General features: G+C 36.7%; 1 protein-coding gene across 3 annotated transcripts in view; it reads right to left on the reverse strand.

Moving 5' to 3' along the window:
• Nucleotides 1–21,357, reverse strand: part of LOC125668373 (uncharacterized) — a 47,632-nt gene extending 26,275 nt beyond the window's left edge. The window contains exons 1-3 of one of the 3 annotated variants that reach the window (XM_048902487.2): nucleotides 17,057–21,357; nucleotides 14,586–14,669; nucleotides 6,056–6,150 (exon numbers count right to left, since the gene is read on the reverse strand). In XM_048902487.2, the coding sequence (XP_048758444.2) occupies nucleotides 6,056–6,150; nucleotides 14,586–14,659 (169 nt within the window). In that variant the 5' untranslated portion in view covers nucleotides 14,660–14,669; nucleotides 17,057–21,357. The remainder of the gene's footprint in view (nucleotides 1–6,055; nucleotides 6,151–14,585; nucleotides 14,670–17,056) is intronic. The other 2 variants (XM_048902488.2, XM_048902489.2) reach the window with 2 other exon arrangements.
• Between the last annotated feature and the right edge of the window lie 6,620 nt (nucleotides 21,358–27,977).

Raw genomic sequence — 27,977 nt, forward strand, 5'->3', positions numbered from 1 at the left:
TAAAATGTCTCCTTGACGACCGTGATAAATCAAATTGTAATGTACGACCCAAATTCTGCTCTGCTCTTTGGAACTTACATATGGATAATCTATAGAATACGTTTAACCACTGACTTACTAGCCGTCTGTGTGCAGACATAAACTTAAACAAATTGAGTTCAAACGACTACACAACATATTGGATGAGAATGATTAACAATTTGTTTTATCCCACAGTTCAATTTCACACCCGCTGTTGTGACTGTTATATCGCCTGAATTTCCCCCACTGATCCGTTCCACACGCAAAGCTGAGACAATGTTATATCGCCTGAATTTTTCCCCACTGATCTATTCCACACCCTCTTTGGTCACTGTATTTTTTCCACTGTTCCATTCAACGCCCTTGGTTGTGATTGTTGTATGGACTAAAGTTTCCCTACTGTTGCGTTCCACACCCTCGTTTGTTTGTTTTACGTCCGGTCGAAAAATGTTCACTCATATTGAGACGTCACCAGCTGTAGGTGATGTACCACACATTTAGACCTATATTCAGCGCTCAGGGCCGTAGCAGTGGGGATTCTTTAAGGTGCCAACGCCTGCCGCGACAAGGGACCTCCGTTTATAAGGTTGATTCTCACTTTTAAATGCCGAACGCGCGTTTTGCGAGGAGCAATCAGTACCTATCTTTACGTTTTAGGTTTGACGCGGTCATGACATGAGCGGGGCTCGAACCCACGACATCCCGGTTACGAAGCGAACGCTCTACCATAAAGCTACCGTAACCGGTCACACCCGGTCACACCCTCGGTTGTGATTGAGTTGCATATAGAGCTCCAAATTAACAAAAACTCAAATAACTGAAGATATTTTAAATCTTTTGAAGATATCAATTCAATTATTGTGCGCAATAATTGAATTGATGCGTGTATCAAATCAAATATTGCTCTCATCAATTCAATTGATGAGAGCATCAATTCAATTAGTGCGTGTAATGATTGAATCAACGCGTATCAATTCAATTGATGAGAGCAATAATTCAGTTGATGTGTGCATTAATTCAATTATTGCTCTCATCAATTCAATTCAATGTAGTGGAATTATTGCTCGCAAATTGCATTTTGAGCTCGGTATAATTGATTAGATGTTGAAGATACCTCAAATCATATAGTTGCTCTCTGTAAAAGAAATTTTGCGCGCATCAATTGAATTAATGATACCATTAATTCTATTGAAGAGAGCAATAAGTCAAGTATTGCGAGCGTTAATTGAATTGATGGGCGCATTAATTCAATCAATTCAGCAGAAAAAATAAAGATATCAACAATTCAGTTAATGCGGGCAATAATTCAGAATAGAAGATATCATTTCAAATTATTTGAAGAGATCTTTAAACAACAATTATGTAAATAATTGCATTTATGTGTTGAATGCTGTTTTTTACATGTAAATGTTAGTAAGTTAATATACTTTTTGTATTGTTTGTAACTCTGTGGCTTTGATTTTTCTTTATATGTAATGTTACTGGTCTTCCCCCAGGCCTTGCAGGTGTCAGGTGCCATATTATGTAATTTTTCACAGTTCTGCAGTTGCGGCAGACTTGTTACGCAATTCCGAAATTTTCCATGGCCAAATCTTACCCCCTTGTCTGATAACAGCAAATCAAAATTTATTATCGTTGTCACGTGTTCTGATGCTGTCGGTAACTGACCAGTCAGCCTTGGGTCATTCTCGCTTCATCGAAGCTATTGATAGCATCAAAAAATTTGGCACACCCACCACCACCCCATCTTTTCCTACCTTACTTGCATTGATATGTTTTAAGATATGTTATGAGCTTTGTATTTTTGATGTGCCATCTTTTTGCTGTAGACCTAATCAATTTTATAATTTTTGCATATATTGTTCTTCCGTAAATTTAGGGGATCAGCAGATTGATATGTCATTATGTATTGTGTGAATAGTTTTTGGTCTGATCCCCGTATTATATTATGTATATATTTTTCCTTATTTGCGTCATTTGAATAAATGACATATTTCATCTCTACAGTGGTGTTGATGTTATTGATCTAAACTCAGCATAAACGGAGCTGTGGTGAGCTTGTGCAGCATGAGGAAACATAAACTGAATTGATCATATCTTCGAATAATTAAAAATATCTTCAATTATATGAGCTTACGTTAATATGGCGTTCCATATTTGCAACGACTGGAACAGTTCCACACCCTCCGTTGTGACTATATTGCATCGACTGTATTCTATTATAAAACTGCATGCCAGCTGAATCTTAAATCCTAAATATTAGATTAAACATTGCCCATGCCTACTTGCCTGCTTACTAGCGACAAGTGCACGGTGAGGGTAATGTACACGTTGAGGAAAGGTCTGCAATATTTCATTTTAACAGTGTGATATAGACACATTTTAAAGTACATATAATTTCACTTGCCAAATCTAACATGTATGTGGAAGAATATGTTACCATCCAGAAAAGCTTTCGTGGCAAAAAAAAAAAATAATAATAGCTGACATATCTAAAACTCGTCACAAGAAATTGATACACTGAACACAACCCAGCAACTAATTCAAGCAATTTATTTTGGTCAGTTTTTACAAGAACAAGGAACATTTTGAGTGAATGTATGTACAATATGCATGTTGTGTAATTAACATGCCTCGTTTTCAGCTTGTTAAAGTGGTACTTCTCAGTACATATGTACGTCTTTCATTTTTCGCATTTTGACACATACCCAGTAAATTCAAAATAAGAGATAAATCAAACATACACATGCCTCCGCTTTCTCTTCAAAGGCAGATTCCCTCCTGTTACGCTGAGTATTATTTCCTCAATGTTATCCGGTTTAGCATAAAATACAGGATTTATCATTGTTCAAAAATTATATTTGTGTTGGCCGATAGAGACGTTTCCTCCAATTGTCCTAAGCCTTTATATCATCTTACCGGGGGGGGGGGTGCATTTGTATGTTGATATCATATCGATGTGTAATTCTGTGTTATTTGACTAAAATAATTGAATTCCCAGTTTGTTCTTTGTGTCCCAGCGTCATCGGCACAATGAACAGTTTAGCATAGATCTATATGGATGTAGAATGCTTTCGTACATTTCTATATTAATAAATTCAAATTATTGATAGCAAGAAATAACGTAGCTGCAGAACTGTAGCTCTCTGAGAAACAAGAGATGTTTGTAAAGCATATATGCCCTCCATGGTGCAAAAATGAAAAGGGTTATACACATGCATCATTTGATTGATAGTAGCATCACCAATTCAAAATATTGAGCAAACAATATCTTTCTATGTCCGAAGTGGATTGACCATGTGTTCTAAAACTCAATAGGGGTCAGCTACTCCTTATGCTGTACCAGTGTACCACATTTGGTGTCAATCTAGCAAATAATTCTTAAAATATAGAAGACAAGATATTACTATGTCCCGTTTAACCCTTGACCTTTGATCATGTGACCTCAAAATCAAGAGGAGTTATACTCTCCTGAAAATGTACCAGTGTACCAAGTTTGATGTCTGTCAAGCAAAGCGTTCTCTAGACATTGAGTGGTCAGTATATTCCTATATCCAGTTTGACCCTTGATCTTTGACCATGTGACCTCAAAATCAATAGGGGTTATCTACTCCTTGGGATGTATCAAGTTTGGTGCCTGTTAAGCAAAGGTTTCACAAGATATTGAGTGGACAATGTCTTCCTATATCCAGAGTAGATTGACCCTTGACCTTTTGACCTGAAAAACAATCGTGGTCCTCTTCTACTCATAAACAACCCATAATGAAATATCATTATGATCAAGTGAGTGGTTCTCAAGATATTGAGCGGACAACATGTGGTCTACCGACCGACCGACCGACATACCGACCGACCGACAGATGCAAAGCAATATGCCCCTCTTTGATCTTCCAGATCTGATCTGTCCCAATATTTTCTCAGAGAGCTACAGTTCTGAAGCTCGAAATAACGGGGCTTTTTTGTCAATAATTTGATCTAGTGACTTAAAGGTCCTATGGGCTGGGTGCAAATTATAGGTATAGATATAATACATTTGTGTGTGAGCTTGTAATTGTGCACATGTCACTATGATAAATAATTACTTATTTAACTATTGGTGATATCATTAAAGGGAAATCAGGATTTCCAAAAATTTCAATTAACTGTTGTAAGTAAGTCAAATGCCGTACGATACGAATACTTCTCAACCAAATTCTAATGTCTGGTATCAATGATTAGCCATATGCAATGAATAATAAAACAGACACCGCTGAAACACCTTGATCCGTGAACATTTTCTGGATACCCCCTCCCCCCTTTAGAATTTTCTTAATTCGAATGTGGACAACGAAACATGAAGAAAATAAATATCATACACATGACGAATGCGATCATGATTTTAAATACTGAAATTCTAGTAAGTAAAATATCAGGGACCATCCTACACCTTCAATAAAAGGGACTTTGAGATGACGCTTAATTCCTTGTCAAACTAACCACGGCGGGTGCTCTGTGCGTCTCCGTTACTATGATAGACGAAGGAATCAATAACAACACTCGTCAAATGTAACACCCCCAAGTGGAACACTGTTATCGTTTAATAGGAATATTTTCAATTGATAATTATCCATTTTTTTTTCATTGTGCTTGATAGCACTTCACATACAATGTTACTTGTATTAAACACTACATCTACCATTAAGAATTCTTGATGTTACGTAAAAATAACAAGCAACCATACAAAAATCACCGCAATAAACCGTAATGAATTTTTTGTCTTATTAGACAATGAAACATAACATATTGTCAGAGTGAAAAGCTAGACGTTTACCACACGACGATAGTAGTTTGACATGCATTCCCCGTGATTTATGGAAGATTTAGACATTTAAGCCAGTTGTTTTGACATTGACGAAGAGACAAAAAAATAAATCTGAGGCATAATTTTCCGTGAACCCACATGCTGATGAACTGCAAACATCCTGTTGTTCTCAGGCAGTTAAATGAATGATTTTGAAAGCCAGCGATAAGAAGCAGCTATCAATATGATTGACGAGGCAGTTGTTCGTAAAGTTACATCTACGTAAACAAACTCGGAATTTTCATTCTGTCTCTCTTAACATCCCGGGCCAATATATTATTGTGCTATTTATCAGGCATGTTTAGGAATTCCATACATGCATTTCAAAAATCCAAAAAATTTGTTCCAACTTTATCAAATAAGCGAACGGCAGGGATGCGGTTCCGATCTTAAATGTCCTTATATTCATCTTGCGTTTACGTATCGGCTTAAATTTTCATCAAATTTTCAAATTGCAAACTTTATTTTAATGTATTTATATACGGTAGCCATATTATTTCAAGTACCCCATTGCAATGCATATATACCCCATAATCACATGTACCTTATTCTAATATATTTATATACCACATAATTACATGTACCTTATTCTAATGTATTTATATACCACATAATCACATGTAATCCATTCTAATGTATTTATATACCACATAATTGTATGTAATCCATTCTGATGTATTTATATACCACACAATTGTATGTAATCCATTCTAATATATTTATATACCACATAATCACATGTACCCCATTCTAATGTATTTATATACCACATAATTACATGTACCTTATTCTAATGTATTTATATACCACATAATCACATGTACCTTATTCTAATGTATTTATATACCACATAATCACATGTACCCCATTCTAATGTATTTATATACCACACAATCACATGTAATCCATTCTGATGTATTTATATACCACACAATTGTATGTAATCCATTCTGATGTATTTATATACCACACAATTGTATGTAATCCATTCTGATGTATTTATATACCACACAATTGTATGTAATCCATTCTGATGTATTTATATACCACACAATTGTATGTAATCCATTCTGATGTATTTATATACCACACAATTGCATGTACCTTATTCTAATGTATTTATATACCACATAATCACATGTAATCCATTCTGATGTATTTATATACCACATAATTATAAGCCATAATGCTCACCTGTTACTTCTTGCACAAAACAGAAATGTATTAGGACATCACACAAGCGCCTTCCCTGGGTAACGACAATATTCACAAGGTCATCGACAGGAATTCTAAAACAGTAGAAAATTTATATTAGTTAAAGGAAACAGTGTCTGTTATCTTACTTCTCAATCATTTTTTTTTCTTCTTTCATTTTAGAATTATTTCACTTTATTTACACCTTACTCTGATCGGGGAGATTTCCATCAAACTGCTCGTGATGTCAGTTTGATTAAGTATTAAAACACTCATGCACTGTAAACCTTAAAATACACTTCCTTATTTTCACTCGGTCCATTTTCATATCCTGTGTAAGTAGATATGCTTCCCTTCGATTCAACCAAAAATTATTTTCATTCCATTCAATGTTTTCAAAGGTATAAAAACCGATAAATTTCAACACACACACACATCTTTTTGGGTGTTTTTCAATCACCTGCGGTATCATACAATATCAATAACAGTCACTGGACCATTCTATTAAGAAAAGATAACTATAGCCTTTATTTTTCATACCATTAATTTTTAGATACATATTTCACGTCCCATACCCTTCCTAGCCTCAGGGTCTACGGCTTGAACAAACCTTCCAGAATCTAAAGAACATTGGGATGTTTTTAGCTCCCCTCTCAAACTGTAATCTTGTTCTTCTGAACATTATCAAATGTTTCTATATATTCCTATTTAATCTAAACAGTATTTTATTGTGATAATTCATAACAGGATCGGACAGCAGGCACTGCCTATACAAGTCCTCTCTAACAGGATCGGACAGCAGGCACTGCCTATACAAGTCCTCTCTAACAGGATCGGACAGCAGGCACTGCCTATACAAGTCCTCTCTAACAGGATCGGACAGCAGGCACTGCCTGTACAAGTCCTCTCTAACAGGATCGGACATCAGGCACTGCCTGTACAAGTTCTCTCTAACAGAATCGGACAGCAGGCACTGCCTATACAAAACCTCTCTAACAGGATCGGACAGCATGTACTGCCTATACAAGTTCTCTCTAACAGGATCGGACAGCAGGCACTGCCTATACAAGTCCTCTCCATAATTCCTTTTTACCCCTACTCTAATGGCATAATTTTAACAAACATGCGACTACATATTTCTTAAACATGATTCTGGCAATTGCAGTCTAGTTTTCCAGAAGATTTTAATTTTCAAATATCAGTAGTATTTACTAAAGCGTCGCGCCTACTATACGGATCTAAGGACCTTGTTTGAATATTTATGAATGCACACGTAGCGTGGTTTTGACAAGCTGTAAACTTGACGCACTTGCTAAGATTTATTGATATTTGTCCTTTATGAAAAATTTGTTTCCCTTATTGTGGTTTCACACTTGTCATTGGCGGTCATACTTTTCTAGCAAATTATTCTTGAGAAGAATCTAAAACAGATATCCCGATGCCAAACCCCTGTCGCGGTCCCGGACATAGTCAATGCGAGTCATGAATTAATGTCTATGTCTCAGATGAGCTAAAAGAATAGTTTGTGAAAATTATGAGATAAAAATAGCATAATTACGAGTCAATCTTAGTAAATTTTAAAATCAGCATCCCTCTATAAGTCGTTCAAAAGTTCAAATTCCAAACAAATTCTGTCTGCAGTGCATTTATAGATTCTCGTAATCGATTTAAAAGCACTGATTCAAATTATTTATCTCCCTTATAATTATTCTATATATACTCTACATGCATGACGTTGCAATCTGAGGAAGCGCGGGAAATACGTCTGCTTCATTTAATTGCAGTCCCCCACGAGATAAGAATGGGTAAAAAAAAAAAAAAAAAAGTGTAAATAATCTATGATCTGAATATCTCCATCTGAAGGATTTTTCCAAAATAACAGAAATGGGGGAGGGGGGGGGGTAGTAAGGGCTTTTCATTTGATAGAAACAATAAATGCACTCTGTTAAGATTTTATGCATACTGAATAAACAAACATTTCTAGATGTAACATTCGGAGGTGAAAAGTGGTCTACAACAGCTATATGTACGTTCGTTTGATTTGATAAGAAGCAGTGTTTCGGGTCAGTAGAAAGTGAGCTACAATCTGAGATACAAAGAGTAGTTATCAAAGTCAAACCAATAGCTACTGTGGAAAAAAATCATCACCTTGAGATAGAAGATAAACTGAATATCAAATATTACCGGAGTGTTCACCTCAATAAAAATACTGCTACGTGTTCATACTGGTCCTACTGAGTAGTGAAGGAAGATGTAAACCTGAGCCAATATCTCCATGTCCGGTAAATTCTACAGTATTTGCAATAAAAAGCGCCTCTACGAATTTGTGACAGGAGGCGAAACTTGGTTGAAAATTTGTACACTAAAGACCAAATCGACATTTTAAAAGTTTACGTCTCTCAACAGTCAAACGAGGAAAGAGAGCAAGGTCCCCCACTCAGAAACGTGTACGTGTAACCTAAGTAGTGTATGTGGAAAAGATTTTTACTTGAATTTCAAGCGTCCTATGATATAAAGAAACCATGATCCAAAAGTGCATGGAATCAATACTTTATATGGCAATACGTCAATACAAATAACGCGAGACTTCTATGCATAGAAATGGGAAACAACAACTAGACGAGCTCCAAATTCACCAGACCATGCACTCATTTGCATGCTCCTGTGTCCCCACTTGAGAAATTAATAACCACTGGGAAATGAAGTGGAGCAAACACGTGATCAAATTCTTGACGTACCAAGGGTGATCTAAAACTCTAAATAAGCAGGCAAATTTGAAATATGACAATATCCACCCACCGTATTCCATAACGACGCAGTGACCTAGAAGTACCGATCATGCTGTGTAACATTAAAAAGTTTAACATTTTTTATCAAGAATGTCTGTCGTCTTTGTTCTGAAAGAACGTGTTTGTATCTGTAAAAGCATTTGAAATAACCGGTTCGGGCGAAGTAAAAGCAAAAGAAATGGGGGAGGGGGGCTAGATCGAAGTTTTTTAACGTTGACAAACTTTAAAGGGGACACACCCTCGTGTTTCACAATGTACCGAGTCGAGTTGCTGTGCTTTTGTTATATTGTAAACTTCTCTTCTAAACCACTGATACATGTAGATCCTTGGTACATTCTGGGCGTATGTTTCTGTCTGATTGATGTCCCAGCCTCGAGCAGGCGTCTGACGTCATGACATTTAACCTCCCAAAAATGTAAAGCTATTAAGTTTTGGTATGTGTATATAACAAAAGAATAACACAAATACACACATTTTAAGATAATGTTATCTGGATGCTCTAGCAGCTTTTAAGATTTCCGGGTCATCGCTTATGAAGAACATACATGTACCTATTTGGATTGCAGAACTGGTAGAAGTATTGATGACCACATGGGAATAATTGTGGGGGGAAGATAATGAAATTATATATTCACCCCCAGAGTCACTATTTAATTAATGCCCCTTGTATAAAGACAGTTTTGAATTTGAAGTAGCTTACAATAGAATAATTTTATCTAAAATACACAAAGAACATTGTCGCTGTATCTCAGTCGGTAGAGCGCACGCTGAATTTGACTCCAAATAGGTAGCGACTGTATGTGAAGTCGCGGGGTTTAGAACCAATATAGGTCACGTGTCACTGTCCACTCCGTCGATGTTGACACATTAACCACAAAATGGCATAGTGCATTTAACGATGGCACACAAGTAAAAATGTTCCAACTCCAAATGCTAAATACTAGGGTCCTGTGATGATTTTTATCTTCAATTATAATTTTTTGCCAAATCTAATTCTTAATTTACCTAGACGACGCAGTAATACTCTCTCGATTTCCCAAGATTTACACTACATAATCTCGATCCCCATAATGAGTAACATTTGTATGTTAATTTGTTCTCAGTGAAAAACATGGTGAACATGCAAATGCATTTTCGAAAGTGAGAGGTTGTGATTTCAGGTCCTTTGATTGCTAGGAACATTTGAATGTGTTTACCAATGTAAAAGATGATAATCATAAGAAGCTGTGTATCGATAAAGCGCACGCTAGGATGCATGATGGAACTACATGCACATGATGCGTATCTATAAGCCCCGCTCACATGCTCTGATTTACTCACGGGATGCAAATTCTGCATATATGCAAAATCTGCACCCGGGTGTAAATTTGAGCATGTGAACGCAATTGCGTATATGCAAAAGTAAATATACATATGTGCAAATACACACCCGGGTGTAAATCTGCACCTACTCAGACCAGATGCAAATTTACTTTTGCATATGTGTATATTTACTCCTAGTGTATTTTTCGTCATGTGAACGCACACACCGTATACAACGTCACACTCGAGGAGTAGTCACTGTGGATCACGAGGGCTCGTCTCCGAAGAGGAGCAAACGCAGTATCACCGAATATGATATCGTTTTTCTCATAAAATAGACCGTATTTCTGCAAACATCATATTGCATAGAGTGTCGTAGACATATCTTGATCAATCAAATTTGTCACCGAAGACTACACAGAAAGGGAAAATCCTCCTTCTCAATCGAAAATAATCCGCCATCTTTATCAAACTTCGAGAATCATTGCCATTTGACCCTAATTTGTTAAGTACCATGTGAACGCTTAGCAAATATACTTTTACACACGGGTGCAATTTTTGCATATATGCAAAATTTGCACCCCGTGAGTAAATCAGCGCATGTGAACGGGGATTATGTTTTTATATTCCAACATCGATCAGATCGATTTTGATGGCGCTAAGCTAGATTGATTGATTGCATATATATATATATATATATTGTTAACGTCGCTCTCGAGAATTTTTCTCTAATGGAGACATCATCATAGCCGGTGAAGGGCTGCAAAATTTGGGCCTATGTTCGACGCTTATGGCCTTTGAGCAGGGAGGGGATCTTTATCGTGCCACACTTGCTGTAACACGATACCTCGGTCTTTGCGGTCTCATCCGAAGGACCACCCCATTTGTTTGCCTCTTAAGACAAGCAAGGAGTACTGATGACCTATTCTAACCCGGATCCCCACGGAACAGTGTGAAATATATGATTCGGACACGATTAATTTGACTGCCACAGGGGCTAAGCCTGTTTTGAGTCCGAACTCTGTAATGCCATATATAGTGAGAGGGATCTAATTCTGACCCAGATATATAAAAAAAAAATATCCACTCGCTTCAAATGCCTAAACAAAATCAGAAATTAAGTGTGGTCTCCTTGCATAGATCAATGTTTTAACTACTTGCATGCCAAATTTCAAGCTACAGGTTTTTAAAATACAGAGATATACATCATCGATCTCTCGATTTCACCTGTTTATTTTTACTAGGACATTGTCCAGGTCACCGAGTGGTTTCTCGCCTATGGCAGCAGGGAAATTCAGATAAATTGTGGACGATTAGCCCCTGTGGACTATGTGTATCCAAAAAATCCTAAAATGAGGTAACGTTATCACTCCCTCCCCCAAAATGCACCAACTGACCAATGTCCTAGACCTCACAGTGTGCAAGATACGATCCGGACACGATTTGACTACATAGCCATGACATTCCAGAAGGAGGCCATAGTGACCTTTTTGAGGTCACGACCCCCCTCCCCTCACCCGATACATCAGCTGACTACTATATATGATAGTTCTAAGCCTCACAATACCAAAGATACTACCTGGCCATGAAAAGCTACTAGACAGAGAGACAGACAGACAAACGAGAGAGTCCATGCCGTACTACGACCCATCAAAAGACAGGAGTATAAATATACTCACCGAAAGAAACTTCCGCTATCGATAAGTGAAAAAAGTGCCCCTTTCAAGCAAAATAGAGAACGCTTTAATTCGAAGGCTGTAAGAAAGCAATTACAATTTTTGTGTACATTTAGCATACTTTCTTTTTCAAATATCGAAGTTCTTCAACATTAATTACCATAATGATGTAAATTAACAACGCGGATGTAAGAGTTGCTTACACATATTAAAGATATGTAAATGATGTTATTTCCATGGAAATATGATCAGACTAATGTCTAAGGGCCACATCACTCACCGGAGCAGATGCACATTCTCATATAATCGCCATTACATAATCATGCAACTGTGCAGGGGGTTATGATGGAATGATTCTTGAATCTTGCATGCGTGCATACTAAACCACAGAGACTGAAACCCCAGACTAAGAGTCATGACACATGCATATTCATATGAAAAATTGCTTCCTTGCCAAGAGCATTTCTAAAACATTTTCCTTCAACTAATCATGATGCAAAATTGCAAACCCCTTCCATTGTCAAATCCTGGGTCTGGCGGCAATAGTTTGAACTACTGCTAAGTCACTGTACATAAGGATGGTTGTACATGTTCATCGATTAAATTTTAAAATTCTACTTGTGGTTCTTGATATGAATTTTCAGGATTTGTTATTGCATATTCCTATTCAAATAACTAAACCCTAATTGTGGCTTCGTCCTGGTCCAAGGGGTCAAACTCTACAATATTGAATCTTTATGCTTTGCATAAAAAAGCTTTCATGCATGTTTGAAATTTACTGGTCCTTACTGAAGGTCTTGAGATTTTTAAACGACCCACCTTTGCTATCTACCTGTGTTTGGAAGGGTGAGAAATTCCCCAGATGAACATACTTTAATATCTTCAAATCATGGATGCTTTGTGACAATTTCGGTCGAAAATGGCCCAGGTCCTAGATAGTGAGGCACATTAAAATCATGACAATAATTACAGACGGGCAAACGGATGGACTACCGACGAATAAATTTCAGTTTAAAAAGTTTCCTTGAGCCCTCAGCTCAGATTAGCTAATTATGAAAGTTTGGTCTCCAGCGTGTCGAGAACTGGCAATTAGGCACAATGTTTTAACTAGGGGGAGCAGCAGACACGTTAATGATCGGAATTGTAAGAATTATATTTTGTTGTAGTAGCGTGTGCGTAATGCAACAAGCACCTCAAGATGATATTGTGTCCTCGAACTCCTCCGTAAGACGTGTTCAAAACAGGGTGGTCTACACTAATGCATAAACTTATCCTTAATGATGTTACAGGCACAACACTGTTCAGTTTGGAAAGGGAACCTTTTCATTTCCGTCAGACGGAGATATTTAGATAAACTAAGATCTTTGTAAACTTCTTGATTGTTTAACGTACATTAAATATATCTTTGCTCTGAGATTTACATAATTAAACCAACCTGAATTTGAAGTATGTAAATATAGAGACTAAAATCTTAAACAAAAGCCAAAACACCAAAAACAAAAACAAAACAACAACAAGCAAGCACAATTAACAATTGAGAATAGTTTTTAGTTTTAGATATATTGTTGTCGTAGATTTCTTCCAGCAAATTACACAGTGATTCATTAAAACTAAAAGCTATGCGTGTAACAAGTAAACATATATGGGATAGCGACATTTTGGGACAAAGATTTTTTGCACTCTAAATTACGTAACTTGACATATAGCACACCTTTATTTACATTTTGAATTAATGTAAAGGGAGAGAGAAAAAGAAAGAGAGATATAGCTATGATAATGGGCTAGTGTTGTGCATGGATATTATAACTATTGTTAAACCTATATGATAATATAAAGGGACATGTGCTCCAATTTTTATGTTAGATTCTAATGAAGATATCGGTAGTACGATATTCTGTGAAAAGAAATTAAACAAAAAACTCTCAAATATACATACAAAAAGAAAATAGTTTCAAAATACAGCCTGTCTTTTTAAACACTTTCTTTCCGAAACATGCCGAATGTTGACCATGTGATTGTCTTATTAGTAAAGCACATGCTATTTTCCCAGCAACTCTTGTATGAAAGGTGAAGATAACGATCTCATAACTCCTGTAAGGAATACAAAATGAAGAGTTGGGCAAACACGGACCCCTGGATATACCAGAGGTGGGACCAGGTGCCATGGAGGAGTAAGCATCCCATGTCGACCGGTCACACCCGCCGTGAGTCTTATATCTTGATCAGGTAAACAGAGTAATCCGTAGTCAAAATCAGTGTGTCGAGAACGGCATAACAATAAATATGAAACATGTCAGACAGCATTTGACCCAATGACAAATTGTAATGGCAAACTAAACCGTTATAACGACCATAGAATTTGCGAAATGCTGACTTTAAACGAGACTGTTGAAACCCCTATAACATCAACTTGTTTGTCAGTAGCCAGCCTCGAATTAAAATATGCGGATTTCTAACTACCCTTTAGTGTTTTACATATGATCTAGCGTAGTAAATTTACTCTGATAGGTCCTCACCCTTATATATACAGTTTATGATAAACCAACGCCTTTGTTTTCTTTCCGACCAGTGTGAAGAAGGCGTGCCCAATGCAAAAGCCAATCGAAGATGTCCAAGGGTTAAAGAAATGCAAGCTGTAACTGACGGTATTTTCCAACTTTCCAAGTATGCACTAGTTAACACCTATCAGTATAACTAATATAATCCCTAAGGTCTGATGAAAAATTCAGCAAAATAAACAAGGACTTTTGCTTGAAAGCATACCTATAATGAGAGTTTCGTATAAACCGCCATATAGCGTCGTATACTCCGACACGGGAACAGTGATTACCGAACATAATCGGGTTCCTACAAAGATGGAAACTGACGTGAGTAAAGTACATATTTCGTTTGTTTTAAAATATCAATTCTTGAATGACTTTAAGTATTAATAGGGGGCGAAACCCTCTCACGGCCCGCATTGCCGTGAGAGCGGAGCTCTCCTTATAGGTAACACGTATATACATGTTTAAAAGGAAAATATAGAAAACTAATGAAAAATTAAACAATACCTATGGAACTTGAATATTTTGGTCCCAATGGCATCGATTCGAATATTAGCGCGTGAACATGAATTTTTCCATTTTGAATCTCGTGTACTCAAGTTCACGTCGTTCTGAGATGTTACATAAAATCCGTAAAAGCATGTAAATCTCATTTTCTTAATCATGTATAATCACTTCTCGATCACGGCCCTTCGAGAAATAATAATTACGCAAATGTGCCACTCAAATGAATATTTGGTAATGAATTTGCTATAAAATTAGCATATCCAATTGTTTACAAATCTGACACTTTCGCAGTGTCTCTCTTCTGCATTTGTGCGACCTTGTGACCTTCAAGGTAAATGCACATCGGAGATTACGAACAGGAATTTTGTCAGGAAGACAGTAATTCATGAATCGATATTTTCTGTTGATTTGACGGGTTTCTTGCTTCGGATGCACTCTATTTCAAAGAGATTATATAATTATTCAATCACAAATATGTTACTCTTTTTGTTCTTTTATTTTTCAATTTATCTACTATCAGTAACGTTAGCTTGTATTGCATTAAATCGGTCAAGAGTGAAACTTTAAATTTCGACCTATTTCTTTTTATCTGGGGTGAAATTTTCAAAAATAGTTTACGTTGCATAAATTATTATACATCGCCATTATAGATGCACTAATTATGTCATTTTGGAAACAAAAACATCTCGATTATTATTACGTAAATGGTTCTACAACAAATTACCAAAGTCATATTTAATAATCAATACCTGATACCTGATTTTACTTAGATCCATTATTATTTATCACCAATTATGATTAATGACTGAAAATATTGATAATTGTTTTGTTATTACATTACAGTACATGGTGATTGCGTAACCATGTGAAGGCAATCAAAGGTCGAATTTCTTGCATTCTGTGTACTTGGAAATAAAACTTTGCTAATTTTGTTACACAATTCTAATGATTTATTGATTGAATATTGTTTAACGTCCCTCTCGAGAATATTTCACTCATAAGGAGACATCACCACTGCCGGTGAAGGGCTGCAAAATTTAGGCCTATGCTCGGTGCTTATGGCCATTGAGCAAGGAGGGATCTTTATTGTGCCACGACTGCTGTGACACGGGACCTCGGTTTTTGCGGTCTCATCAGAAAGACCGCCCAATTTAGTCGCCTCTTACGACAAGCATGGGGTACTGAGGACCTATTCTAATCCGGATCTCCACGAGACAACAATTATAATGCAGTTATCACATCATCCATTTCCAGTATCTCTGTATTGATTAATGTTTGTGATGTTTTATAGTACCACATGTTAAATGCCTTCCTTAAATGCCTTCACAACGGGATTGACCGCCGCGGTGGTCTAAAGGTAGATCGTTCGCCCCGCACACGGAAGGTCGAGGTTCGAATCCCGGCTGCGACAGACCTAAGACGTTAAAAACAGGTAGTGACAGTTTCATTGCCAAACGCTCGGCATCAGGTGTGAATGTCACGGGTTCTCGGAGATGACCTTAAAAACGGATGTCCCTTGTCACAGTAGGTGTAGCACGCTAAAGAACTACCCGTAAGCGCCGAGCATACTAGGCCTAAATTTGTCAGTCCTTCATCGGTCTCGGTGACGTCTCCATGGGTGAAAAATTCTCAAAAGGGACATTAAATAATATACAATCAATCACAACAGGATTAATACATTAAAGCCATTTGACCCCCACCCCCCACCCCACCCCCCAAACTCGATTACAAACAAATATACAGTTTGTATATTGTAAAATGTTGATATTGAAAAAATACTGTTTTAAACTAAATCAAACATAGTTCTAAATTCGTTACTCAGAGTCATACAAGATATTTCAAATGCTCTTAGACTTCTCTTTAATATAACTATGACATTCAGTGAATCAGGCAGTACAGGCCTGAAAATGACTTCAATTCCACTACTGGAAAGTGCCCGATCCCTTACAGATGATATTTGTATTCAGCTGAATTTTAATTTATTCAGTAATTTCACACATCATATTTCACGATTTAATACGATCCTGCTCTTGATCACTAGGAGAAGCAAGTTTTACTTTCACTTTCGATACAAAATGAAAATAACGTTTTTTTTTATTACACAGTGTACCAAAAGATTGACACAAAACGATTTATTCAAAATTAAAGTACAAGTATTAAGAATAACAAAATAAATATATTTACCTTATTCTGTCAGAATATCTTTCAGTCCTAAAAGAAATCCGCCATCGATTGGATTTTATAAACAACGCCGCGGATTAGTATTGCCACTGTTTTGAGAGGAAAACCTTGCACTGTTTCAACTTTGCACGCGTAATTTATATATAGAATGATGGAAATCTGCATGCTCTCGGTGAACAATATCCCCTCTGCATGCAGTAATTAATCACACCCTCGATTTGTTGGTAGTTATTCAGAGGACGATATACATTTTGTATGCGATTTACTTCACTGATTAGTCCGTACAGGTATGTCCTTGTTGAGTTCATTGAAGTTTTGTCTTTTGATATAATTTGCATTCTAGATTATCGTTAGACGTTAACATGTCAAAAAAAATCACAGTTCATCTTTGTTTATAACCCGTTTCATACACCTGCACGGGGTCTCAGCACATGCTTCTTAAACAACAGCACCACTTCCCAGAAAAATAGTCCTTCTCATTATTCTTAAAACGTACATGTACAAAAGGAGAACCTGAATGTTGTCATTATATAGGTAAGTTGCATTTTTTTTTTTTTTTTTTTTTTTTTTTTTTATTATTTTTTACTTTTCTGCGTTTTTCGTCATTCGAGAACCTGACTTGTTTTTTCTATGTGCCGATTTAGGTCACACGCGACGTTTCTCAATAACATATAATTTTTCGCGAAATTTCAGATACAATTTTTACCTGCATTTTGTTTTTACAAAAAATAAATCCCACACTGAAATTGACCGTTTATTTAGGAATTCCTGGAAGTATCTGCTACAGCGATATGTACAGACGCAATGCGTCTTAGCTATTCTATATGGAGTGGTAGAATAATTGAAAATTTCACCAAATATCGATCGAATTTGCATCCTTACGTGTGGTTGCCAAATATTGTTGAAGTGTTCACCTATTTCCAGCACCAACTGCAAGGTGGGAAACGAGTAAGAGTAATTAAGCGGTATGTTAGTATAAAACTAGTTTTATCTCTATAGCTAAATATGTCAACTTATCTAGTAAAACACGCTTCGAATTCCGTACCTCCTAAGATCACTATTCCGCACCCCCTACGGTGGAGTTGTACACGGTGGTTATGTAATTTCAAACTTCTCCATGGTCTAATAGCTAATAGCCAATAGATATTGATCCTCATGATCACGTGATTTGATGCAGGTTGGTAAGTGGCCATTGAGTATTTGGTGATTCTCACTTTAGCGACAGTAGTAAAGCAACATAAAATTTCAGCACACCCATCACCACCCAAACTTTCCTACCTTACTTCCAATTGCACTTTTATTTATTTATTGTCTATGTTGATGTACATATCATCTTTTTGCTGTATACTTTATGTAGTTTGTATTTTTGCGCATGTATATTGTACATCTGTAATTGTAGGGGATCGGCATATTGAAATACCATTTTGCATTGTGCGATTACCTGTTAGTCTGATCTATATATTTTTCATGATTTTCAATAAATGACATTTTTCACCTCTACACTAGTGTTGATTTAATTGATCCTTACTCAGCAAAAACAGAGCTGTGAGACTGAAACATAAATATATTTCGTGAAGATTCTAGTGTACAAATGTCGCAAAGGACACTGATGATAACATTCCTTTTAGAAATCCAAGTGATCGGACGTTTGCGAGAAAAGTTTCAAGGAGATATTAGCAATAATCCCAGTAAGCTTATCATTGATTCTAACGCGGGGGAGGGGATGACAGCAGTGGCGGATCTAGAGGGCACAGACCCATTGGATGTAGCAACTCCCGTCCTTTGGTTGAAATTCTTTTTTAACAAAACGGTCATATTTTGCCAATTTGGGCCGGAACAAGTACAAAGTTGGGTCGCATCAACCTTTTTTTTTTCTGGACCCGCCTCTGGTCAGTATGCATTCTTAGGTCACCGTGGTGATATTTAAGGTGTTCAATACTTTCTCATGAATGGATCTTCCGTAGCCACACATGTTTATTGTATATCTAATTACAACTTAATTTAGATATTACACAATGCCCCTACCTAAAGACGTCGTTCTTACATTGAATCGTCAATTCTCTAGGAGATCATTTAGTGCCTCTATTTGAAAGCTTCCTTCTTTATACGAGCCAATTCTTCGTTTCAGTATTTTGAAAATGTGCTGTGGTATATGTATGTACATGTAGCCATATTGTCCGAGGCAAGCAGACTTTTAAGAACGGGAAGCAGGGGCGTATTTAGAGGAATGACGTGGCAAGGGGTTTGGAACCCAAATAGGCCCATGACAAAGCCCTGAGGGGGATTCCCAGGAAGCTGGTGTTCTTAACATCTTGATACGGAGTTTAGTATATCTGCCGGAGGACAAGAAATTCATATTTTGCTCAGGTATTCGGCATTATTCTTTTTTATACGTATAGTATTACTGCAACGGTGGAAAATTTACAAAGTTGAAGAAAATTCGTGCATTTTTGTTAATTTTCCGTGGTATTTTCGAGAAAACAAGCAATCGGAAGAGATATGACAAACGCCATTCTTTCCTCGCCTGTAATGACTTTACCCAAGTCAATGAAAAATTCATCTTTATTATTTTTTCCCCATCTACTTTTTTGTATTCTATCGTTTTTTTTAATCTCTTCATTTATTTTGTCAATGGACGTGGAGTACAATCACACGCCTAAACACACCCTTGGGAATTTAAAAAAAAAAAATAATTGTACATGTATTTTCATTATCACCAGTTTTTCTAATTATTTTATTAAATATGCACAACCAATGATACATGGCACTTTGTATATGACAGCGTTAGATTAGGGTTAATGATGCTCAACAGTAGATTAATATTCAATTATATTTCAAATGTTTGAATTCTTTGCAAATGTATATTTTGACATTGATGAATAAGATATATCCAACTGAAAAAGCCAATTTAGAAAATATTCAGAGTTTCCCCTGCAATTTAGGAAATATTCAGAGTTTCCCCTGCAATTTAGGAAATATTCAGAGTTTCCACTGCAATTTAGGAAATATTCAGAGTTTCCCCTGCAATTTAGAATCAAAAGAACGTTCACCAAATGTTCAACGCTAGCTACAAGCATTCAAAATGGAAATTTGGATGGAAAATGTATCTTGTTATCTTCACTAGCCAAGGGTCTGCGGTCCACTCCGATCCCCATAAAGGAGCGAAAACCCTGGGCTAGTGAAGATGGTATCTTGTACGAATTTCTAAATTCCCAAGCATGTGACCATGGTCTTCTACTTGTATCCTGGAAACCATAGTATCCAATTAAAATCAAGAGATGGTTTGTACATGGTTGTTTAAATCATGTACATAAGCCATAAGGCTGACCAAACAAATGCATATATAATAATGTCAATATTTCACACAATACTGGTGTTATGTTTCAATGTTGTTCCATCATTATATGGAACTTTGCCAGAGCACCAATTTGTGATATGCGAACTCATTCTCTATCTACATTGTATATGTAATTATTGTAACAGTCTGTATTTAAGGTCATTTTGTGGTTTTTAACCAGCTCAAGTTTCTGATGTATTGTCCAATCATATGGTAAGGTCATATCACGTGATGTTTAGATCGCGTCAGTTCTGAAATTGAATTGTTACAAGGAGGAATTTTGACGTTTTACACACCCTCCTTCTCCTTCCTCCACCTATATATTTATAGACAGCTATTTTGTAATGTTTAGGCAGCTGCTGCTGTTTTTTCTGCTAGGCTGATTTTTTTTTTTTTGTATATATTTTTCGATTGTTCGATGATTTTTGGGATATTTTATTTTCTCAAGTTTTTAATTTTAGTTGTATAACAGGGGATATCACTTTATCATATTCAGGGATTTTTATACAAGCAACTTGTGCTGTCAGTATTATCTAGATCTCCCCGTAGCTTGTTTTTGTTATAATTATATAAAATGATAATATCTGTTTATTGTCATCTAATAAATGTCAATATTTCACACAGTACTGGTGTTATGTTATGTTGTTGTTCCATTATTATATGGAACTTTGCCAGAGCACCAATATTACATAAATGCGGTTCTACATTTCTCGGCGAGCCTGTTGTAAGGGGATCAATATCATTGTTCTGCGTATGGTCAGTTTTTAAATCGAGGCAAGCTACTGACAAACAAGTTGATGGTACAGGGGTTTCAACAGTCTCGATTGAAGTCAGCATTTCGCAAATTTTATGGTCGTTATAACGAACTAGTTCGTCAATGCAACCTATCATTGGGTCAAATGTTGTCTGACGTGTTTCATACCGATTGTTAAACCGTTCTTGGTACACTAATTTTGACTGCAGAAAACTCCGTTTACCTGATCAGGATATAGGGCTCGCGGCGGGTGTGACTTGTCAACTGGGGATGCTTACTCCTCCTAGGCACCTGATCCTACCTCTGGTGTGTCCAGGGGTCCGTGTTTGTCCAACTATCTATTTTGTATTGCTTGTATGAGTTATGAGATTGATCACTGTTCGTTATCGTCACCTTTCATCATTGTTACCAATGTTTTAGAGAGATCAGAGTGAGTGTGGTGTTCTATGTTGCAGTTATTTAAGTGAAGTTTAATATGTAAGTTCAGTTTTGTAGAATCATCATTGTATAAATTCAATCTAACACGACTGTATATAACCATTGATATTCATAAGCAAGGTTAATACCAGAAATATATTCTGGCACACAGTCTTGAAGAAGTGTAAGGAAATACATGTAGTTTAATCTTAATTAATTACATTTTCACTATTTTATGTGCGTGATTAATAGAATCCTTCATTAGTACGAGTGTGGGATAGGGAAATTCCACCGAGGGGACAAGATTCGCAGTCTAGGACGAGGCTTTGTTCCAGAGGTGGAATTTCCCTATCCCACACGAGTAAATAATGAAGGATTATTTTTCTCACATTTTACCTACAGTTTAGTGTATAAATTTAGCTTTGAGAAAATTCTAAATTATCAAAATCCTCATTTGAACTTCGATGCAAAAACTAATTAGATAGACAGAAAGAGCATACCCGAAAATGGTTTACACTGTAAGTGTAAACTAAAAAAAAAACCAAGGTTGTCCGCCAGAAAGCTATATAAATTAATATTCAAAGATAACAATGCAAAATATTTTTACTTCACCATGTAACGTAAATCTTCACCGTGTAACGTAAATCATAGAAAATATATGACGTCACAATCAAATGACGTCGCAGCAGTGTGAGACATATAGAATATCACACTCTAATGTTGATCTCGGACCTGGGATTGGCCCCGAGAGTTGATCTCGGCCCGAGCCCGTAGGGCGAGGGCCGAGATCACTCGAGGGGCAATCCCAGGTCCGAGATCAACATTAGAGTGTGATATTGTTTATATCATATACCTAAAACACAACAAGTTGATAAACATTTTTTGAAAAATTGGGGGGGGGGGGGGGGGGGTATTGGCCCAAACATAAATACATGGTATACTATATACAACGATATTTGACTACTTTATTCCTTCAGTGAGTTTACTTTAATGGTTATGTTTCCAGTACTATTGGCATTGTGAAACATGCTAAAGTCTGGGTTTTGTAGCTTTATTCCACTGCTGGTCACAATAATTGGATGATTAATCATGGACATCCCTTCATGTGGTCTAGAATCTGGACGTTTCAATTAACTGAACTGCTTGGCTGAGAAACTCGTCATATCTATCGTTGTGCTGTTCATGTACATGTATATACTATTAAGCAGCTCCTAGGGGCCTGCCAATGAATACTAAAATTGGAAAATAAGTGAATTATTTTTATTTCTTTTTTCGGATTTACCAAACTCGCCCGTTTTCATTATTTCATATAATTTGTAAGAGTTGTAGAACTTTGTTGACGTGGCGTCATCGTATGAACGGGAATGTTTACAGATCTGATGCTGCTATTTATTTGCTTAGGGAATGTTACCTTATACTGAAGTAAGTTTTTTTTACCGTTTCCCATCTGTTTAGCATCTATAAGTCGTTGAAAAACGTTGGAAGATATTGGTTCTGCTTTTCTCGTTTTATTGCCAAGCCCTCGGGATTTTAGGTTTCAGAAATCGTTTTAAAGAAGTTTTCTACATCAAAATTACCGTAAATTATCATTTTGATCTCCATTAGGAACGGGAATTTCTATTAATGCTTAAGTATCACCCTCCATAATCCTTCTACTGTTTTCTGTCGCCTAGAACGTTGCTTGTTTTTAAATGAAGTTAAACGTGCTATTGTTCTAAATAAACAATTGTTACTTGGGTTACCCCCCTTTGCTTAGATACTCGCTACAATTTAGCGCTGTTTTTGAAAACGTTTTTATTTAATTTTTCTGCTTAAATTGAATTTTGTCGTGGATAAAAGTATTATATTTGAAAAAAAAATTGTGTCTAACATCATTTTTTCATATAGTTATGTTAGATTTCAAAAGATTAAAGAAGAAATGGCCATTTGAAATTTGAGGGCGAGACAGCCCCTTGACAACGGGCCGAGACAGAGATATCTCGGCCCTTAGGGCGAGACAGCCCTACCTACTTGCAGCTGTCTCACCCTAGCCAAGATAGGTGTATCAGGGCTGATATCAGGTATATGATATAGAAAAATCTCACATGGCTGACTCACATGGGTAAAGTCAATCTCACACTGGTGATTATGTGAGAAATCAAAGTCTTTGTACATGTATGCATTACAAACACGGGGTGCATTGCGTCATTTTCTACAGTCATAGCTCACAACTATAATTCTTATATATGTTGGCTTCTTATATATGACCTTCTTTTGTTTTTGTTGCAACACAAAAAATTGGGTGAGTTCTCTAGGATTTTTTTTATTATCAGGAGCTGGCCTACTGCTATTTTCAATGAGATGATTCGGTAGCTGGTCTACTGCTATTTTTAGTGAGAGTCAGAGACGATTCGGTAGCTGGTCTACTGCTATTTTCAGTGAGACGATTCGGTAGCTGGTCTACTGCTATTTTCAATGAGACGATTCGGTAGCCGCCCACTGCTATTTTCAGTGAGACGATTCGGTAGCTGGTCTACTGTTATTTTCAGTGAGACGATTCGGTAGCTGGTCTACTGCTATTTTCAGTGAGACGATTCGGGAGCTGCTCTACTGCTATTTTCAGTGAGACTATTCGGGAGCTGCTCTACTGCTATTTTTAGTGAGACTATTCGGGAGCTGGTCTACTGCTATTTTTAGTGAGACGATTCGGTAGCTGGTCTACTGCTATTTTCAGTGAGACGATTCGGGAGCTGAAGAAGACGACAGGAAAAAGCAGACTGGACTTCCTGAAATATTCTTCTTTCTTGGGGGGTTGGGGTGGGCAATTATTCTAAAATCAACATTCAACTATTACATTGACCGTACATTGACCCTGAATGTCCATTCAATTTAGCCATTCACTTCAGCATATTCAGAGCACTTATTTAGACACATTGTAGCCCGATTGTGATCAAATAGAAAATTATCCTACGAAGTAGATGCATGACTAATATATATTACATGCACATGATTCGTACCAGAAACTTAATTACTAGTACTGAGTACATTTGTATACTATTACTAGATGTTATCTTAACATGTTTAAATAGTAATTCATATGACTGAAATGCGAAGACCAATATCATATCTCCAACAAGGAATGCAAAATAAAGAGTTGGGCAAGCACGGATCCCTGGACATACCAGGGTGGGATCAGGTATACCTAGGAGGAGTAAGCATCCCCTGTCGACCGGCCATGCCCGCCATAAACCCTACATGTATGTCTTGATATACAAGATAAACGGAGAAATCCGTAGTCAAAATTAGTGTACCAACAACGGCCTAACAATCGGTAAGAAACCTGTTAAACAGCATTTGGCCCAATGATAGGTTATATGGGCAAACTAGATCATTATATATCATTGCTGGGTTTAGAATATCACTTGTACAGTCCGATATATTTTTGACATTGTATCCAATATTTGCAATTACCACTGTTTTGTCAGTACTAAACCTCTGATGTTTCATTGTCTACAATATAATTCTCAATATAAATTGTAAGAAAAAAGATTAATTACGAAATATGAAGATTTGAACAATGAAAGCATGGAGTAATTTCTGATTAATCGGCTTACAATTACCGCGTGATTCTCCACCCCCACCCCATCTAAACAATTAAAGTAGACATTTATTATTATTATTATAGGTTTTTTTAATGATACTTTTATTGCAGTGACACAAGAAAGCATGCTTTTCCCCATACACCGGTCCATACCAGATACATATATAACATATATTTTATACACGTCTCTGCCCATATCGACCTTTGACACAGGTAGGGTCTTGGGATGGTTTAGGGTCCGATTTGGAAAACTGCAAATATATCATCCTCTATAATTGAATTATATACTATAACGGATTTGTAAATCTTGTTTATTTATTCTTTCTGAATTTGTTAACCTTTTGATGTGTAACATGCTCTCACAGGCACTCGGCGTTTTAAATATCTATAATAAAAAAAGGTATTCCTGTAAACATAATATAGATATTATGTTTACAGGAAGAATTTTTTTATTATTATTAATATTTAAAACGCCGAGTGCCTGTGCATGCTTTTCTTACAAAAATCCATCTTCTAATGGACACATCAAAATTACCCCCCCCCCCCCCCCCCCCCAAGGGAAAAACAAAACAAAATTGAAAATCATACTGCAATTTAATTGTAAATAGAATTAAATTTTGTACAGTTACATTTACAATAATATCTATGACGTGCAACTACAACAGTTAAAGTTTTTGACAGCGTAACATTACAAAAACTATCCATAAATGCGGCCGCTACGGGTTTTCTTCTTCATCCAGCTGTTCTTCAGATATTTGGATCTTGGGTGTTGTGGAGTGGGTCTGGTCTTCTCTTCCAGAACGATCTGTAGAAATCGCCGCAGGAATGTGTAATTCAGAAATAAATAAAACACAGTCAATGCTAGACGAGCGAACCAAAATGACGCAGGTTCCATAGTTATAGCGAAATCCTTGAATAATTCACAAATGGTAGCATTGACCTGGAGGTTAGTGAGGTGACACAGAGCCCCAAGTCCAAACCATTTACCGGACAATTTCAATAACCGCATGAGTTGCATCTTGTGTTTTTTACTCTCGGCGTTGCGAAGTTTCAATTGTGACGTCACGGTATTACGAGCCTCTATTATGACGTCATGGTTAATTTAAACAGATTCGTTGATTACATCACAAATGACAGTACTTGTCATTGAGCAGTTTTTCTTCTATTTCTTTTCTTGATATTCTGATTTAAATACGATAAATATTCTTAAACAATTTTCCTCCTTGTGAAATTTTCAAGCGTTTCTTAACTCTCAGTTACATTGTAGTAGAGCTTTTGGAGTGGCGTTCCAGAGTGGCACGTGTAAATGGGGGGGGGGGGGGGGGGGGGGGGGGTGTTCAGCAGAAAGGACCGAAGTTAGACACGGGAGGTGGTGTCCCTTTCGTGTACTGGGAATCAGGGGTGCCCCCCAATATGATGAAATATGGAGTACATTTCTCTCATTTATTTTGTAGATATCAACCTTTTTTAAATCAAGGGCAAGGAACGAGGTGGCGAGTGGAGAATTGTACAGGCATGGTTAGTCCGCCCCTGTGGTGGCGAGTGAAGAATTGTACAGGCGTGGTTAGTCCGCCCCTGGGGTGGAGAATTGTACAGGCGTGGAGAGTCCGCCCCTGAGGTGGCGAGTGAAGCATTGTACAGGCGTGGAGAGTCCGCCCCTCCTCCCATTTTAAAAGAAATGTACGTGTAAAATGTTGCAATATTGGCCAAACCCCTCCCCCCAGATTACCCCCTTGTTTAGACAAAGTGCTGTCCACTCATTGAGCGATCCTGAACGCGTCCAAACGAATTTGGGATATGAAGAAATTGTTGATTTTATATTTCAAAACAATTTTAATCACGAAAGAATTGGAAATAGATTTTTTTCGATACAGAAAATTAAAAGATAGAAACTATCAGAATCGTATTATGGATATACATTGCATTATACTATGCTTGTGTGACTCATTGTAAAATAATACCTAAAACTTGTATTTTTTAAAATCGAAATTGAGATTTACTTCTGTTTAGGCATGACCCATTTTATAATCACGTAGGTGAGGTTTGTTTTTGTTTTGTTTTTTCCATTTTGGGGGGGGGGGGGGGGGGGGTCGGGGCAAGAATTTTTTTTCCACCCCGAATCAAAAATGGTATGACGTACCTGGCTGTTTGAATTATTTTATCAATACATTATAAATTCTTTGCTTCAACTGATACTTGAGTACAGAATGATAAGTACGGGATGGATAAAAATATTGCGAATCGGTAGTCCAACAATCATGAAACCAAATATTTATGTAAAGAAATATATATATATATATATATATATATTTCAAGTCAGCAGTCTCGTTTAAATTCAGCATTTCGCAAATTCTAACTTCGCATTTGAGATTGATTACTGTTCGTTATCTTCACCTTTCATATGAGGAAAAATTACTGTCTTGCAAGACAATAATTATTTAATCACCTAAATCACATATTTATGTGCCTGTTGAGATTGAAAAGTATTTGAAATAATTGAATACTGGTGTTATTACTGAAATATATTATAGAGCGATTTTCATTGAATTTTGAGTTTTTGGTGACAAAATTACAGATAATACCCCTTTAACAGATCCTCTGCTAAAAGCGTTGGTAACTAATTCTTGTCACAAGTTGCTGAAATTCACCTCTGAAATATTTGACACCTCAATGACCTTCCTAAACACTACCGTTTACAATGTTCTCTAAAGAGCACAAATTAGATATACATGTACATGTAGAAGTATTCTCATATCAAACCTACCAACAGCTTCAAGCACATATATAAATAAAGTGTACATAGTACTTCAGTTTTTAATAGTTTAATTAATTGAAG

Source organism: Ostrea edulis, chromosome 4 (genome assembly GCF_947568905.1).
Source record: "Ostrea edulis chromosome 4, xbOstEdul1.1, whole genome shotgun sequence".
In the NCBI taxonomy this organism is placed as follows: domain Eukaryota; kingdom Metazoa; phylum Mollusca; class Bivalvia; order Ostreida; family Ostreidae; genus Ostrea; species Ostrea edulis.